Here is a 16542-nt window from a genome sequence, read left to right as displayed (position 1 = left end):
TCTCAGCTCACTTAAATCTCCTAACCATCTCCGTTCCAGCAAATAAATTATTACAGCAACCCTACACCCACTTCTTCCTTAGACCTTCCTTTGACGGTGTACAAAAGAGCTGAGCATTTCCAGTACCAGGCTCTGTTTCTTTCTGTGCTTTTCAGCCATGTATTATGAGTAATTATATGCTCTTGGACTTACAATATAATACTAATTATCTGTGCTTTTTGTATTGGATACAATTTCTTCCACAAAACAATCTGTTGTATCGAGAGGCAATTCAAATAAACTACTGCTGATAGTAATAATTGACTGAAAAGCACAGAATGAAACTAGCATCAAACTATGTATAAAGTTAAAATTAGCAAAATTCTGTAAATTAAAGTCGATGGAAGTGCGGAGAGACCCTTTTACTGGCTTTAAGGTTCCTTGTTTTCTGTCTTTTTGGCCTTGACATTAAAACAAATAGATTTCTCTTACGTCCTAGAGCAGAGGTTCTCAAACTCGGTCCTCGGGGGCACACACAGTGCATGTTTTGCAGGTCTCCTCACAGAATCGCAAGTGAAATAATTAGCTCCACCTGTGGACCTTTTAAAATGTGTCAGTGAGTAATTAATACACCTGTGCACCTGCTGGGTTACCTGGAAAACATGCACTGTGTGTGTTCCCGAGGACCGAGTTTGAGAACCTCTGTCCTAGAGGATGCTGGGGACTCCGTAAGGACCATGGGGTATAGACGGGCTCCGCAGGAGACATGGGCACTATAAAGACCTTTTAGAATGGGTGTGCACTGGCTCCTCCCTCTATGCCCCTCCTCCAGACCTCAGTTGATTCCTGTGCCCAGAGGAGACTGGGTGCATTACAGGGAGCTCACCTGAGTTTCTCTGAAAAAAAAGAATTTTGTTAGGTTTTTTATTTTCAGGGAGCACTGCTGGCAACAGGCTCCCTGCATCGTGGGACTGAGGAGAGAGAAGCAGACCTACTTAACTGATAGGCTCTCCTTCTTAGGCTACTGGACACCATTAGCCCCAGAGGGAGTGGGAACGCAGGTCTCCCCTCGCCGTTCGTCCCAGAGCCGTGCCGCCGTCCTCACAGAGCCAGAAGATAGAAGCCGGGTGAGTATAAGAAGAAAGACTTCAAAGGCGGCAGAAGACTTCAGATCTTCCCTGAGGTAAGTTACCGCTGCGCGCTATTACTCCCACACACAGCACACACGAGCAGGCACTGATGGGTGCAGGGGGCAGGGGGGGCGCCCTGGGCAGCAATATAAACCTCTTGGACTGGCATATAAGTATATATAGGCTGCGGAGGCAGTAGTTATAAAAATCCCCCGGCAGTTATACAAAATTGAGCGGGACCGAAGCCCGCCGCTGGAGGGGGCGGAGCTTGGTCCCACAACACTACCCAGCGCCATTTTCTCCACAGTGTACAGCAGAGAAGCTGGCTCCCCCGACTCTCCCCTGCTGAACACGATGACACAGGGCTGAAAAGAGGGGGGGGGGTCACTTGTAAGGCGCAGTGAGTGTATTACACAGATAATTATATATAAAAAAGCGCTATATTATCTGGGAATTTGTTTCCAGTGTCAGTTGGCGCTGGGTGTGTGCTGGCATACTCTCTCTCTGTCTCTCCAAAGGGTCTTATTGGGGAACTGTCTCCATATAAATATATCCCTGTGTGTGTGGGGGTGTCGGTACGAGTGTGTCGACATGTCTGAAGCGGAAGGCTCATCTAAGGAGGAGATGGAGCAGGTGATTGTGGTGTCTCCGTCGGCAACGCCGACACATGATTGGATTGATATGCTGAATGTTTTAAATGCAAATGTGACCTTATTACATAAGAGGATGGACAAAGCAGAGTCCAGGGAAAAAGCAGGGAGTCAATCCATGGCTTTGACGGTGTCACAGGGCCCTTCAGGGTCTCAAAAACGTTCTCTATCCCAAATAGCAGACACTAATACCGACACGGATTCTGACTCCAGTGTCGACTACGATGATGCAAGGTTACACCCAAGGATGGCCAAAAGTATTCATTATATGATCATTGCAATAAAAGATGTTTTGCATATCACAGATGACCCATCTGTCCCTGACACGAGGGTGCGCATGTATAAGGAAAAGAAACCTAAGGTAACCTTTCCCCCATCTCATGAGCTGAACGAGTTATTTGAAAAAGCTTGGGAAACTCCAGACAAAAAACTGCAGATTCCCAAGAGGATTCTTATGGCGTATCCTTTCGCTGCACAGGACAGGGTACGGTGGGAATCCTCGCCTAGGGTGGACAAGGCTTTAACACGCTTGTCCAAGAAGGTGGCGCTACCGTCTCCTGACACGGCAGCCCTCAAGGATCCTGCTGATCGCAGACAGGAAACTACCTTAAAATCTATTTATACGCATACGGGTGCTTTACTCAGACCAGCAATAGCATCGGCATGGGTATGTAGCGCAGTTGCAGCTTGGACAGATACCTTGTCAGCTGACTTTGATACCCTAGATAGGGATACCATTTTATTGACTTTAGGTCATATTAAATACGCAGTCTTATATATGAGAGATGCTCAAAGAGACGTTGGGCTACTAGGTTCGAGAGCCAACGCCATGGCGATTTCTGCTAGGCGTTCCCTGTGGACCCGCCAATGGACGGGTGATGCCGACTCAAAGAAGCATATGGAGGTTTTACCTTACACGGGTGAAGTTTTATTCAGGGAAGGTCTTGCGGACCTGGTTTCAACAGCTACCGCGGGTAAATCTACCTTTTTGCCTTTTGTTCCCCCGCAGCAAAAGAAAACTCCACAATATCAGATGCAGTCCTTTCGGTCGCATAAGTCCAGAAGAGGTCGGGGCTCATCCTTCCTCGCCAGAGGTAAGGGTAGAGGGAAAAGAACGCCTGCTTCGGCTAGTTCCCAGGAGCAGAAGTCCTCCCCGGCTTCTACTAAATCCACCGCATGACGCTGGGGCTCCACTGAGGGAGTCCACGCCGGTGGGGGCACGTCTTCGACTCTTCAGCCAGGTCTGGGTTCTGTCAGACGTGGATCCTTGGGCGATGGAAATAGTATCCCAAGGCTACAAACTGGAATTCGAAGAGGTGCCCCCTCGCCGATTTTTCAAGTCGGCCTTGCCAGCTTCTCCCCCAGTGAGGGCAGTAGTGTTAGCTGCGATTCAAAAGCTGTGTCAACAGCAGGTGATTATCAAGGTTCCCCTAGTCCAACAGGGAAAAGGGTACTATTCGACCCTGTTCGTGGTCCAGAAGCCGGATGGCTCGGTCAGACCCATTTTAAATCTAAAATCCCTGAACCTGTACTTGAAAAAGTTCAAATTCAAGATGGAATCGCTCCGGGCAGTGATCTCCAGTCTGGAAGGGGGGGATTTTATGGTGTCACTAGACATAAAGGATGCATACCTTCATGTCCCCATATATCCTCCTCACCAGGAGTACCTGAGATTCGCTGTACAGGACTGCCATTACCAGTTTCAGACGTTTCCACGGCCCCGAAAATTTTCACCAAGGTGATGGCGGAGATGATGGTGCTCCTGCGCAGGCAAGGAGTCACAATTATCCTGTACTTGGACGATCTCCTGATAAAAGCGAGATCGAGAGAACAATTGCTGAAGTGCGTATCTCTCTCCCTGAGAGTGCTACAACAGCACGGTTGGATTCTAAATCTGCCAAAGTCACAGTTGATTCCAACGACTCGACAATCATTTCTAGGCATGATTCTGGACACGGAACAGAAGAGGGTTTTTCTCCCAATGGAAAAAGCCCAGGACCTCCAGAACATGGTCAGAGACCTGCTAAGACCAAAAAGAGTGTCTGTTCATCAATGCACTCGAGTTCTGGGGAAAATGGTGGCGGCCTACGAGGCCATCACTTTCGGCAGGTTTCATGCGAGGACATTTCAGTGGGACCTTCTGGACAAGTGGTCCGGGTCCCATCTACAAATACATCAGAAGATAAGCCTGTCCCCCAGGGCCAAGGTGTCTCTCCTGTGGTGGTTGCAGAGTGCTCACCTTCTAGAGGGTCGCAGGTTCGGCATTCAAGACTGGGTTCTGATGACCACGGATGCGAGCCTCTGAGGATGGGGAGCAGTCACACAAGGAAGACATTTTCAGGGACTATGGTCAAGCCAGGAGGCTTGTCTGCACATCAACGTACTGGAATTGAGGGCCATATACAACGGCCTACGACAAGCGGAGAATCTTCTTCGCGACCTACCGGTTCTGGTTCAATCAAACAACGTCACAGCAGTGACTCATGTAAACCGCCAAGGCGGGACAAGGAGCAGAGTGGCAATGGCGGAAGCCACCAGGATTCTTCGCTGAGCGGAAAATAACGTAGGCGCTCTGTCAGCAGTCTTCATTCCAGGAGTGGACAACTGGGAAGCAGACTTCCTCAGCAGGCACGATCTCCATCCAGGAGAGTGGGGACTTCATCAAGAAGTTTTTGCAGAGATAACAAGTCGTTGGGGAATTCCTCAAATAGACATGATGGCGTCACGCCTCAACAAGAAGCTTCAGAGGTATTGTGCCAGGTCAAGGGACCCTCAAGCGGTAGCGGTGGACGCCCTGGTGACACCATGGGTGTTTCAGTCGGTCTATGTGTTCCCTCCTCTTCCTCTCATCTCAAAGATATTGAGAATCATAAGACGAAAATGAGTTCGGACAATACTCATTGTTCCAGATTGGCCTCGAAGGGCCTGGTACTCAGATCTTCAGGAAATGCTCACAGAAGATCCGTGGCCTCTTCCTCTCAGGGAGGACCAGTTACAGCAGGGGCCCTGCGTGTTCCAAGACTTACCTCGGTTACGTTTGACAGCATGGCGGTTGAACACCGAATCCTAGCTGGGAAAGGTATTCTGGAAGAAGTCATCCCTACGCTGATAAAGGCTAGGAAGGAGGTGACGGCGAAACATTATTACCGTATCTGGAGGAAATATGTTTCTTGGTGTGAAGCCAAACATGCTCCTACGGAGGATTTCCATCTGGGACGTTTTCTCCACTTTCTACAAACAGGAGTGGATATGGGCCTGAAGTTAGGCTCCATTAAGGTAAAGATTTCGGCCTTATCTATATTCTTTCAGAAGGAATTGGCTTCTCTCCCAGAAGTCCAGACTTTTGTAAAGGGAGTGCTGCACATCCAGCCTCCTTTTGTGCCCCCAGCGCCATGGGACCTTAACGTGGTATTGCGGTTCCTAAACTCTCACTGGTTTGAACCGCTTCAGACGGTTGAATTAAAGTTTCTCACTTGGAAGGTGGTCATGTTGTTGGCCTTGGCATCTGCGAGGCGGGTGTCCGAATTGGCGGCCTTGTCTCACAAGAGCCCCTATCTGATTTTCCATATGGATAGAGCGGAGTTGAGGACTCGTCCTCAATTTTTGCCCAAGGTGGTTTGATCGTTTCATATGAACCAACCTATGTAGTCAGGGCCTTAAAAAATCTATGTAGCCAGGACGGCTCGGGTTAGGAAAACGGAAGCACTGTTGTCCTATATGCGGCCAACAAGGTTGGCGCTCCTGCTTCGAAGCAGACTATTGCTCGCTGGATCTGTAACACGATTCAGCAGGCTTATTCTACAGCAGGATTGCCGTTGCCGAATTCGGTAAAGGCCCATTCCACTAGGAAGGTGGGCTCTTCTTGGGCGGCTGCCCGAGGCGTCTCGGCTTTACAACTTTGCCGAGCAGCTATCTGGTCGGGTTCAAACACTTTTGCACAGTTCTATAAGTTTGATACCCTGGTTGATGAGGACCTTGCGTTTGCTCAGTCGGTGCTGCAGAGTCGTCTGCACTCTCCTGCCAGGTCTGGAGCTTTGGTATAAACCCCATGGTCCTTACGGAGTCCCCAGCATTCTCTAGGACGTAAGAGAAAATAAGATTTTAAACCTACCGGTAAATCTATTTCTCCTAGTCCGTAGAGGATGCTGGGCACCCGTCCCAGTGCGGACTACTTTCTGCAAGGCTTGTATATAGTTATTGCTTACATAAGGGTTATGTTACAGTTGTAATCAGTCTTTGCCTGATACTGTTTTGTTGCATAATGTTAACTGGTTGCATATATTCCATTTTAAACGGTATGGATGGTGTGGGCTGGTATGAATCTTGCCCTTGGATTGACAAAATCCTTTTCTCGTACTGTCCGTCTCCTCTGGGCACAGTTCTCTAACTGATGTCTGGAGGAGGGGCATAGAGGGAGGAGCCAGTGCACACCCATTCTAACGTTCTTTATAGTGCTCATGTCTCCTGCGGAGCCCGTCTATACCCCATGGTCCTTACGGAGTCCCCAGCATCCTCTACGGACTAGGAGAAAAAGATTTACCGGTAGGTTTAAAATCTTATTTTTTTACTTTTTATTGACCTATTTTTACAATAGGTCCCCTTGGTGATGGAATTGTCCCTTTCATGTGTCATGGTAAGGAAAACCCGTGCCCTCATAATATGAAGTGGAGGCAAGCATATTGTGAGCGAGACTAATACTCATTATAATACACAACCTGTTAATTCTCTGTGAGGATGCCTCAGTGATGTCACAATTTCCCAGCATATTCATTGGCTGACGGTTAGACCTGCCCACAACATCGCTGCCTGTAGACTGTGGATACGATTTAAAATCTGACCGTAATAAAAGTACTTCTAGCAGCAAAATTGCACCAATATCCCAGAGTGCCAGAGTTTGTAAAGTGAGGAATGACCCAGCTTGGTAATCCTGTCTCATAAAGTTGATTTACAGCAGAACACTTTGCATTTAGCTCTTCCTGTTTTGTCCTTTCAGGTAATGAATTATGGATCTTTTTGGCAGACTTGAAATTGACGCCGTATTTTAACCCAAAAATCAAACTTTCATTAGTGTAAGTATGTGAGATTGCGGCTTGCTCTTCTGTGCTGGAAAGTGTATTTACAATGTATTCGCACTGGGGGCTGATGCAGAGAGAGTGACATGTCCGTTTGCGAGTTAGCTCTCTTTGCATGCCCAGAACAGTGGGCAATGCCCTTGTGTGCCAATTCAGACCGGCCGCTGTGCCCAACTGCGTCTCCAGATCTCTCTGATTTTCGTCCTCTCTTTCAGGAGAGAGGGGTTGGTCATCACCAGCGTGGTCCCCGGCGATTACAATGGCGATTCGCAGATGGATGTACTGCTGACGACAGTCCCCAAGGGTCAAGGTGGCACTGACTCTCCATTGTCTGCTGTTATCTACCTGGGACAAAACCAAACCCTCAGTAAGTTGCGCTGCTTTTTATAACCGTTACACAGGCCGGATTATATTGACATTTTCTGTCTGTTTTATAGCAGGGTCACAGTTATAAGTTATTGATCGCACTGTAAAGTTATAAGTGTACATACTGTATCTTGCAGATGTGGTCAGGGACATTGGTATTTACATATGTGTACTCTATGGCACCCCATCATCATCCTTATATACAGCCCAATCTCCTTGTTTCCAGCCAGACACAGCCATAGTGGCAACATCTTCATTCTATACTTGGCCTGAGTGCTTCCATGTTGTTCCCTACCCTGCAGCTCTGCTGATATCGTGGGTCCTGTCATTTAAATGATTTCCTCCCTCTCCCCTCGTTAATGGTCCATTTCTTTACCTCTCCTGTTAGGAGCATGTTAGAGGCTGCTTAATGACCCTTGCAATGATCTTCCCCGTCTTATATTGGTTCAATACGAAGTAGGGCTTATTTTGTTAACACATGATGCAGTGTATTGAGCTGCATGCAGTTTGTTAATCTAGGTATTCCAGTGCAGATCATTGGTGACCGTTTGTAACATTCTGATGTCCTCTTCACAGGAGAATAAGTTGGTGTGAATGGGCGGCAATTGGTCTGCTTCTCTTAAAGGTCTTTGTGTATGTTCTGTAACGTTATGGCAAACTGACAGGATATTATCCAACTTTAGAAGGGGGTTTCCACTTTCAGATTACTTTAATGCAGTGCCACCTAATACCCTCCTAGGACTTTTACTAAATACATACAGATGTGTCCACGCCTATCCTCAAATCGTGCCACAAACTTTGCGACTTAGCTGCGCTAACCCTAAGTACCTAGTACATTGGGGGTCATTCCGAGTTGATCGCTCGCTGCCGTTTTTTGCAGCGCAGCGAACAGGTTACTACTGCGCATGCGTGTGCACCGCAATGCGCAGGCGCATCGTACGAGTACAATGCGGATCGTTGCTGGGCGATGGATTTAACGGAGAATCCATTCGCACAGCCGATCGCAAGGAGATTGACAGGAAGAGGGTGTTTGTGGGTGGCAACTGACCGTTTTCAGGGAGTGTGGGAAAACGCAGGCGTGTCCAAGCGTTTGCAGGGCGGGTGTCTGACGTCAATTCTGGTACCAAAAAGACTGAAGTGATCGCAAGGGCTGAGTAAGTCCAGAGCTACTCAGAAACTGCAAAAAACTTTTTCGTCCCGCTCGGCTGCACACGCGCTCGCACACTTGCAAAGCGAAAATACACTCCCCTGTGGGCGGCGACTATGTGTTTGCACGGCTGCTAAAAGTAGCTAGCGAGCGATCAAGACACACCCTCACCCTCTAAGACACAAAATTGAGGAAAAAGTGACCAGCGCAGGATTTGCTCCCGGTGTCCCGCGCAGAAGGGATAGAGCAGAGCGTGTTGTGTCCCAGTGAGATCAAACAAAGACTTCTCCCTAATTCTCTTAATGCTATCCAGTCTCTAGGTCGACCACACTTAGGTCGACTACTATTGGTCGACACGCATTAGGTGGATGGGGTTTCTAGGTCAACATGGTCACTAGGTTGACATATTCTAGGTCGACATGAGTTTTTCACAATTTTTTTTAACTTTTTCATACTTTACAATCCACGTGGACTACAGTTGGGAACGGTAACCTGTTCCGAGCGCAGCGAGGCACCTTTCCCGAACGCGAGCGATTGCGAGGAGACATGGTGCACTAATTGGGGTTCCCGGTCACTGTACGAAGAAAACGACCTGTTGACCTATTTTGGGTGTCGACTTAGTTACTGTCAATCAATAGCGGTCAACCTAGACACGGTCGACTCTATGAACCACACTCCTCTAAATACATGACTAATACCCCTGTCACATGGAAATCCCGAGTCCGATCTAGGTGTATGAACACTGTTTCAAGCCTTGTTACAGCTCTTTTAACGTTGCAGCTTAAACCCGGATCATTCCCAGATCGACCTCTCACACTGGACCCGCCTCTACCGCCTTCCGCGCTGCCTCCATCTGCCGCCAGGTGAGTTAGCAGCTGCCTGCTTCAGCCACTGATGGCCAATCAGCAGCTTTTAAATGTAAAGCGGGTCAAATAACCTTGGTCGAGCGTTACTTATTGCAGCTTATTTGCATCGATCTCTGGAAACACTACCCTTTAACACCAAGCCAGGACTCTGGTTGCCCCGGCAATATCCTGTGTCCGAGGCTCAGTTTGATAGGGGTATTACAAAGGAAGAGAAGAAAGACTGGAAGATGAGCCATGCCGTTAATAAAAGTTGCCGGTGGGCGCATATCATGCGACGAACATCCTGTTTTTTTGAGCTGCAAGAAGGATTGCTTATACAGTTGATACTGTTATATTCCTGCTGGTTTTCCTTTAAATAAATGATTTGCATATGCCTGCGTGAAGCGCGGCTCCCATTGCATAGGGGCAGTCTCCAGCCCACGTGCCCATTGTTGTAGAAACGTTTAATCTGTTGAGGGCACAATTAGTATTACAGCACCTGTGGCTGGAGTGCATTGCAGGCAGGCTGCCAGGTTATTTCGTCCTCTCGCCCCATTACCAGCACGACAGTGGCTATTGGGCTCCACGCCCATGGAAACTGTGAGGTTTCTTTTTTGGATGTTTCTTGGGGGATTTATCAGGAAAGTAAAGGAAATACACTGACGGGGCAGCTGGAAAGGGGCGCTGCGGGCTCTGCAACTGGGGTGTAATTAATAATCATTTTCTTACAGGAGGGAAACTAATGGCTTTGTGTTTTATGGAAAATGTCTGTTTATTTTGGGCTATTTTTGTTGGCAATTCTTTAATGTGCTTCTTAGTAACGTTCATCAAATTAAAGTTTTTTGCCGAAGTGACGTCATGAATCAGTCGTGCCATTATATCACAGTCACTTATGATAAGGAAGTGGGTAAAGTGCTGTCTTACACATTACACTTGTTGCCTACGTGCAGCGGAAGCTGCCATATTGTGACTGTAGCAATATATTATCATCATCTGTGTACAGTACCTCCATCACTTATACAGAGCCATGCACAGAATATCCCTCAATCACATCCGTTCCTGCACTGTACCAGTATGCTACCCCAAGGACACCCACACCAAAAACAGGGCCTAATTCAGTTCTGTTCGCTCGCTAGGGTTTTTTTATTGCAGTCCTGCGTTCGCATAGTCGCCGCCCACAGGGGAGGGTGTATTATAGTTGTGCAAGTGTGCGATCGCATGTGTAGCAGAGCTGTACAAACTGATTTTGTGCAGTCTCTGCGCAGCCCAGGACTTACTCAGCCACTGCGATCACTTCAGCCTGTCCGGGACCGGAATTTACATCAGACACCCTCCCTGCAACCGCTTGGACACGCCAGCGTTTTTCTAACCACACCCAGAAAACGGTCATTTGCCACCCACAAACACCTTCTTCCTGTCAATCTCCTCGTGAACGCCCGTGCGACTGGATTCTTTGCATAAACCCATCGCTGAGCGGCGACCCGCTTTGTACCCGTGTGACGCGCCTGCGCATTGCGGTGCATACGCCTGCGCAGTTTAGACCTGATCGCCCGCTGTATGAAAACGCAGCCTAGCGATCAGGTCTGAATTAGGCCCACAGGGAAGAACAGTGAAACTCAATCTCTTGAGCCCAGTGCTGTGAGGCTACAGTGCTAACCACATGTCACCGTGCTGCCCATGACAGCGCAATTAAAACGTTCCCTAACCACCGTTGGCAGAGGATTATTATTGGATGTTGTGTTGTTGGCTTGTACACATAAGGAAAACTCAATCTAGCGCCCTGAGGAAGCCTAAGGTGGAACGGCCGTTGGCTTTTTCCAGGTGGTGTTTAAACTCAAAGTTAAATTAAAGATAATAATGTGTCTACAATTGTATTATAATTGTATTGTCCTCCCACCGAGATAAGCAATTGACTTTAAGATCGCTCCCTCTCACGATCTCCGCTGCCGGCAGCGGCTTCGTGTGTGAAGCCGTCAGACGGAGAGAGAGAGAGTGGGGAGTCCCGGCGTCAGCCCGCACACACGCTGAGCTCAGTGCGGCCAGCGGTATTAAGACGGGCGGCCGGTTTCTAGTGCTCACCTGTATTATCTATAATCACAGCCTACAAAGCTACATGGTGCTGTGATCGCAATACATTAAATGCAATCACTATCTACAAACAATCAGTATTATCAGACAGGATAATAAATACATTGAAAGGAAACATTACTGATACTGAGGGATTGTAATGAAATAAGTGTTGTGCACGGCAGCTTAAAATATATATAATTTCTCTGATGGGATGGAATTGTGATGGTTAATATACACAGGCTAACAGATTGCGTATAGCATAAGATAACACACTAGATATGGTGGGAAAGATATCCCTTGAATAATATAGAAAGGATGGTGTGTTAATCACAGATAATTGGGCAATACATATTAAAATCAAGCTAATACCAAATAGCTATAGCATATAAGAATATATCTGCAAGTGTTGCGTCAATCAAGGATAATCAGTGGAGGAATTATTTCCCCTGCATGAAAGACTAGCAGTGACACATCCTTGGAATAAAGCCAGCAACATTTAAAAGATACAATTTATAAGAACAGCAAAGTAGCTACAATGTATAAGAGCATACTTGAAATTGTTGCAAAAGAACAAGCAATAATACTGCTAGCCTGTTGTACCCACTAAAAAGCAGTTTACAGGACAATATCAATAATACCGTATTCAGATCGCAAATGCCGGATCCTACCCGGTAAGACAAACGTGTACTTACCGGGTGGGATCCGGCATTTGCGCTCCTCTGCTGGCTTTACGACCCGGCAATATACCGGGTCGGTTGCCATAGCAGCGGAGGGAGCAGCAGCATCAGGGGCGGGGGTGGAGGCGGCGCCGGGAGATGAGCTCATCTCCTGCGCCGCCTCTGCTGTGAATGTGAGCCGATTCGCATCGGAACGGCTCCCATTCACACTGCGCCTGACCCGGTAATCAACCCGGTAAGAACCCTTCTTTTTTACTGGGTTGAATTACCGGGTCAGGCGACCTGCTAATTCACAATTGGACCTTTCACATCGCACACGGACCCGTTTCGACACGGCAATATGCCGTGTCGGTACCGGGTTTTCAGTGCGATGTGAAAGGGGTATAAAAGACACGGTTACTGTGTTATAGGCAGTATAGCCTTTATTGAGTTAACACTTTGAGGGATCACCATTCGGAAACTAGTAGTTTTTATTATCACATTCTGTTTTTCTTATTCACACTATATTTTAATATTTCACCAATTCCTTAAAATTTGAATGTATATCTAATAAAGAATAGACATTTTAAGTGAACAAATAGTGGTTGAGTGCGTCCATGAAAATGCTTCTTTCTTCTTTTTTCTTTGGTAGCTTCATATGAGTCTAGGACTCAAAAGCATTTGGAGGGCACCTGCGTACAGAGTCATATAGGGTCGAGAAAACCCCAGATATTTTCAGTAACGCAGAAGGTACCACAATACATTTGAACTGTATACACAAGAAAATTATAGTAAAAAAACTGGTGCGGGATTACACAAACTATATGTAAAAACTCAATGCTTGGTGGACTATCACAAGTGAGTTATAGCTCATACGTAATGTGTAATTACCTGGTGCATGCTGGTCCCCTGACAGTCGGCACACATCCAGTGCCGCTAGTAACCTCCCACTCACTATCCGCTGTATACCAACAAACGTGTGCCAGCAGACGGGCACACAGTACACACAGGACGTCTGGCTTTCCCTTGGTTTATTGTATAATTCCCAATCAGAGAAATGGGTTAAGACGCCAAGCTGGAAATGTATGTGCAAAACGGTCACTACCTGTATACTACTGTAGGTAAACAATATTGCAGACTATTCCAACTTACATTGCATGGTTAAAACTTTAGAAAGCTGTTCTAAGTGGATTTATAACTGTACTATGCAAAGAACTTATAGTGATAGAGTGGGGTTTACTGACCTTACATTTGTTAGATTTGATTAACACCTTTTGCTGAAGGTGGAGGGTTGCTGTGTAGGGAGGGAGTTGTAATCAGGATGAACATGTGTCTGTAGACTTATTTATTCAGTATAGGTCAGGACACCAGTCCTATAGGACGCTGCAGTGCCTAGCATATGAGGTAGCTAGTTATAAAGTGGCAGCTAAATCCAATAGCAGTGTTATACCTGTGTTAAACCGAAGGAAAACAGAAGGCAAACAAACCAACAAGATAACAGAAGGACGGCGTTACAACCACAAAACTCAGGATCATTATGTGGCCTCTCCTCACCTCTACCAGGAGATCTCCAGGATCAGGCTTACCACCTCTCCGGCTGAGACCATCAAGTCTGCCCCTGGGCCTAACCCTCAAGATGAGCAGGGAACTGTGGGGGGGGGAGCACCAGGACCAGGCTCAGCAGGAACGTCTCCACTGGTCCTCAGTGTGCTCCACACATTCTCATACCCACCCGTACTATGATCTTATCAACATAATGTTATCCCAGTTCTCCTTCTGCCACTGGTTGCCTGCAATTGTTCCCCCCCCCCCCCCCCCCCTTTTTGTTTTTTTCTTCCACCCCACCGTGTGCTTTTCCTGTAATGTTTACCTCCACTGATTGCACACCTTGCCATTGTGCCCTACATACAGGGTACATTATACTACTAAACAAGTGTCTGTTTTCCCATATATGCACTGGGCCCTTGTATGGCTCACCTCACACAGTGTAACCTTCGAAGTGCGCTCAACATGGCTGCCCCATCTGGAACGCTTGTGGATGTGATGAAAAATTCATAGACCTGGTGGTTTTGCTGGAACCCTATTAAGAACTTTAGGACTCTGAAATCACCCCCATTTTCTCTGACGTCCTAGTGGATGCTGGGAACTCCGAAAGGACCATGGGGAATAGCGGCTCCGCAGGAGACTGGGCACAAAAGTAAAAGCTTTAGGACTAGCTGGTGTGCACTGGCTCCTCCCCCTATGACCCTCCTCCAAGCCTCAGTTAGATTTTTGTGCCCGAACGAGAAGGGTGCAATCTAGGTGGCTCTCCTGAGCTGCTTAGAGTAAAAGTTTAAATTAGGTTTTTTATTTTCAGTGAGTCCTGCTGGCAACAGGCTCACTGCATCGAGGGACTAAGGGGAGAAGAAGCGAACTCACCTGCGTGCAGAGTGGATTGGGCTTCTTAGGCTACTGGACATTAGCTCCAGAGGGACGATCACAGGCCCAGCCATGGATGGGTCCCAGAGCCGCGCCGCCGTCCCCCTTACAGAGCCAGAAGAGCAGAAGAGGTCCGGAAAATCGGCGGCAGAAGACGTCCTGCCTTCAATAAGGTAGCGCACAGCACCGCAGCTGTGCGCCATTGCTCTCAGCACACTTCACACTCCGGTCACTGAGGGTGCAGGGCGCTGGGGGGGGGCGCCCTGAGACGCAATAAAAATACCTTAGATGGCAAAAAATACATCACATATAGCTCCTGGGCTATATGGATGCATTTAACCCCTGCCAGAATACATAGAAAAACGGGAGATAAGGCCGCCGATAAGGGGGCTGAGCATATCTCCTCAGCACACTGGCGCCATTTTCCCTCACAGCTCCGTTGGAGGGAAGCTCCCTGGCTCTCCCCTGCAGTCACTACACTACAGAAAGGGTTAAAAAAGAGAGGGGGGGCACTAATTACGCGCAGTATTAAAGATACAGCAGCTATAAGGGGAAAAACACTTATATAAGGTTATCCCTGTATATATATAGCGCTCTGGTGTGTGCTGGCAAACTCTCCCTCTGTCTCCCCAAAGGGCTAGTGGGGTCCTGTCCTCTATCAGAGCATTCCCTGTGTGTGTGCTGTATGTCGGTACGTTTGTGTCGACATGTATGAGGAGAAAAATGATGTGGAGACGGAGCAGATTGCCTGTAATAGTGATGTCACCCCCTAGGGGGTCGACACCTGAGTGGATGAACTGTTGGAAGGAATTACGTGACAGTGTCAGCTCTGTATAAAAGACAGTGGTTGACATGAGACAGCCGCCTACTCAGCTTGTGCCTGTCCAGACGTCTCATAGGCCGTCAGGGGCTCTAAAGTGCCCGTTACCTCAGATGGCAGATATAGACGCCGACACGGATACTGACTCCAGTGTCGACGGTGAAGAGACAAATGTGACTTCCAGTAGGGCCACACGTTACATGATTGAGGCAATGAAAAATGTTTTACACATTTCTGATAATACGAGTACCACCAAAAAGGGGTATTATGTTCGGTGAGGAAAAACTACCTGTAGTTTTCCTGAATCTGAGAAATTAAATGAGGTGTGTGATGATGCGTGGGTTTCCCCCGATAACAACTGATAATTTCTAAAATGTTATTGGCATTATATCCTTTCCCGCCAGAGGTTAGGGTGCGTTGGGAAACACCCCCTAGGGTGGATAAAGCGCTCACACGCTTGTAAGGGCTCTACCCTCTCCTGAGATGGCCGCCCTTAAGGATCCTGCTGATAGAAAGCAGGAGGGTATCCTAAAATGTATTTACACACATACTGGTGTTATACTGCGACCAGCAATCGCCTCAGCCTGGATGTGCAGTGCTGGGTTGGCGTGGTCGGATTCCCTGACTGAAAATATTGATACCCTTGATAGGGACAGTATATTTTTTCCTATAGAGCATTTAAAAGATGCATTTCTATATATGCGTGATGCACAGCGGAATATTTGCCGACTGGCATCAAGTCTAAGTGCGTTGTCCATTTCTACCAGTAGTGGGTTATGGACACGACAGTGGTCAGGTGATGCGGATTTCAAACGGCATTTGGAAGTATTGCCTTATTAAGGGGAGGAGTTATTTGGGGTCGGTCTTTCAGACCTGGTGGCCACGGCAACAGCTGGGAAATCCACGTTTGTACCCCAGGTCGCCTCTCAACATGAGAAGACGCCGTATTATCAGGCGCAGTCTTTTCGTGGACAAGCGGGCAAAAGGTTCCTCATTTCTGCCCCGTGACAGAGGGAGAGGAAAAAGGCTGCAGAAATCAGCCAGTTCCCAGGAACAGAAACCCTCTCCCGCCTCTGCCAAGCCCTCCGTATGACTCTGGGGCTTTACAAGCAGAATCAGGCACGGTGGGGGGCCCGTCTCAATGAATTTCAGCGCGCAGTGGGCTCACTCGCAAGTAGACCCCTGGATCCTTCAGGTGATATCTCAGGGGTACAAATTGGAATTCGAGACGTCTCCCCCTCGCCGTTTCCTAAAGTCGGCTTTACCGATGTCTCCTTCTGACAGGGAGACAGTTTTGGAAGCCATTCACAAGCTGTATTCCCAGCAGGTGATAATCAAGGTACCCCTCCTGCAACAGGGAACGGGGTATTATTCCACACTGTTGTGGTA

The 16542-nt window shown here is 47.8% G+C and overlaps 1 protein-coding gene across 1 annotated transcript in view; it reads left to right on the top strand.

Annotated features, from left to right (window-relative positions):
* Positions 1-16542, top strand: part of ITFG1 (integrin alpha FG-GAP repeat containing 1) — a 402294-nt gene that overhangs the window by 55175 nt on the left and 330577 nt on the right. Inside the window, exons 2-3 of the mRNA XM_063945577.1 lie at positions 6753-6828; positions 7047-7198. Coding sequence (XP_063801647.1) covers positions 6753-6828; positions 7047-7198 — 228 coding nt within the window. The remainder of the gene's footprint in view (positions 1-6752; positions 6829-7046; positions 7199-16542) is intronic.

The sequence above is a fragment of the Pseudophryne corroboree genome, chromosome 11 (assembly GCF_028390025.1).
Source record: "Pseudophryne corroboree isolate aPseCor3 chromosome 11, aPseCor3.hap2, whole genome shotgun sequence".
Taxonomy (NCBI): Eukaryota; Metazoa; Chordata; class Amphibia; order Anura; family Myobatrachidae; genus Pseudophryne; species Pseudophryne corroboree.
This window is presented reverse-complemented; position numbering and strand designations above follow the sequence as displayed.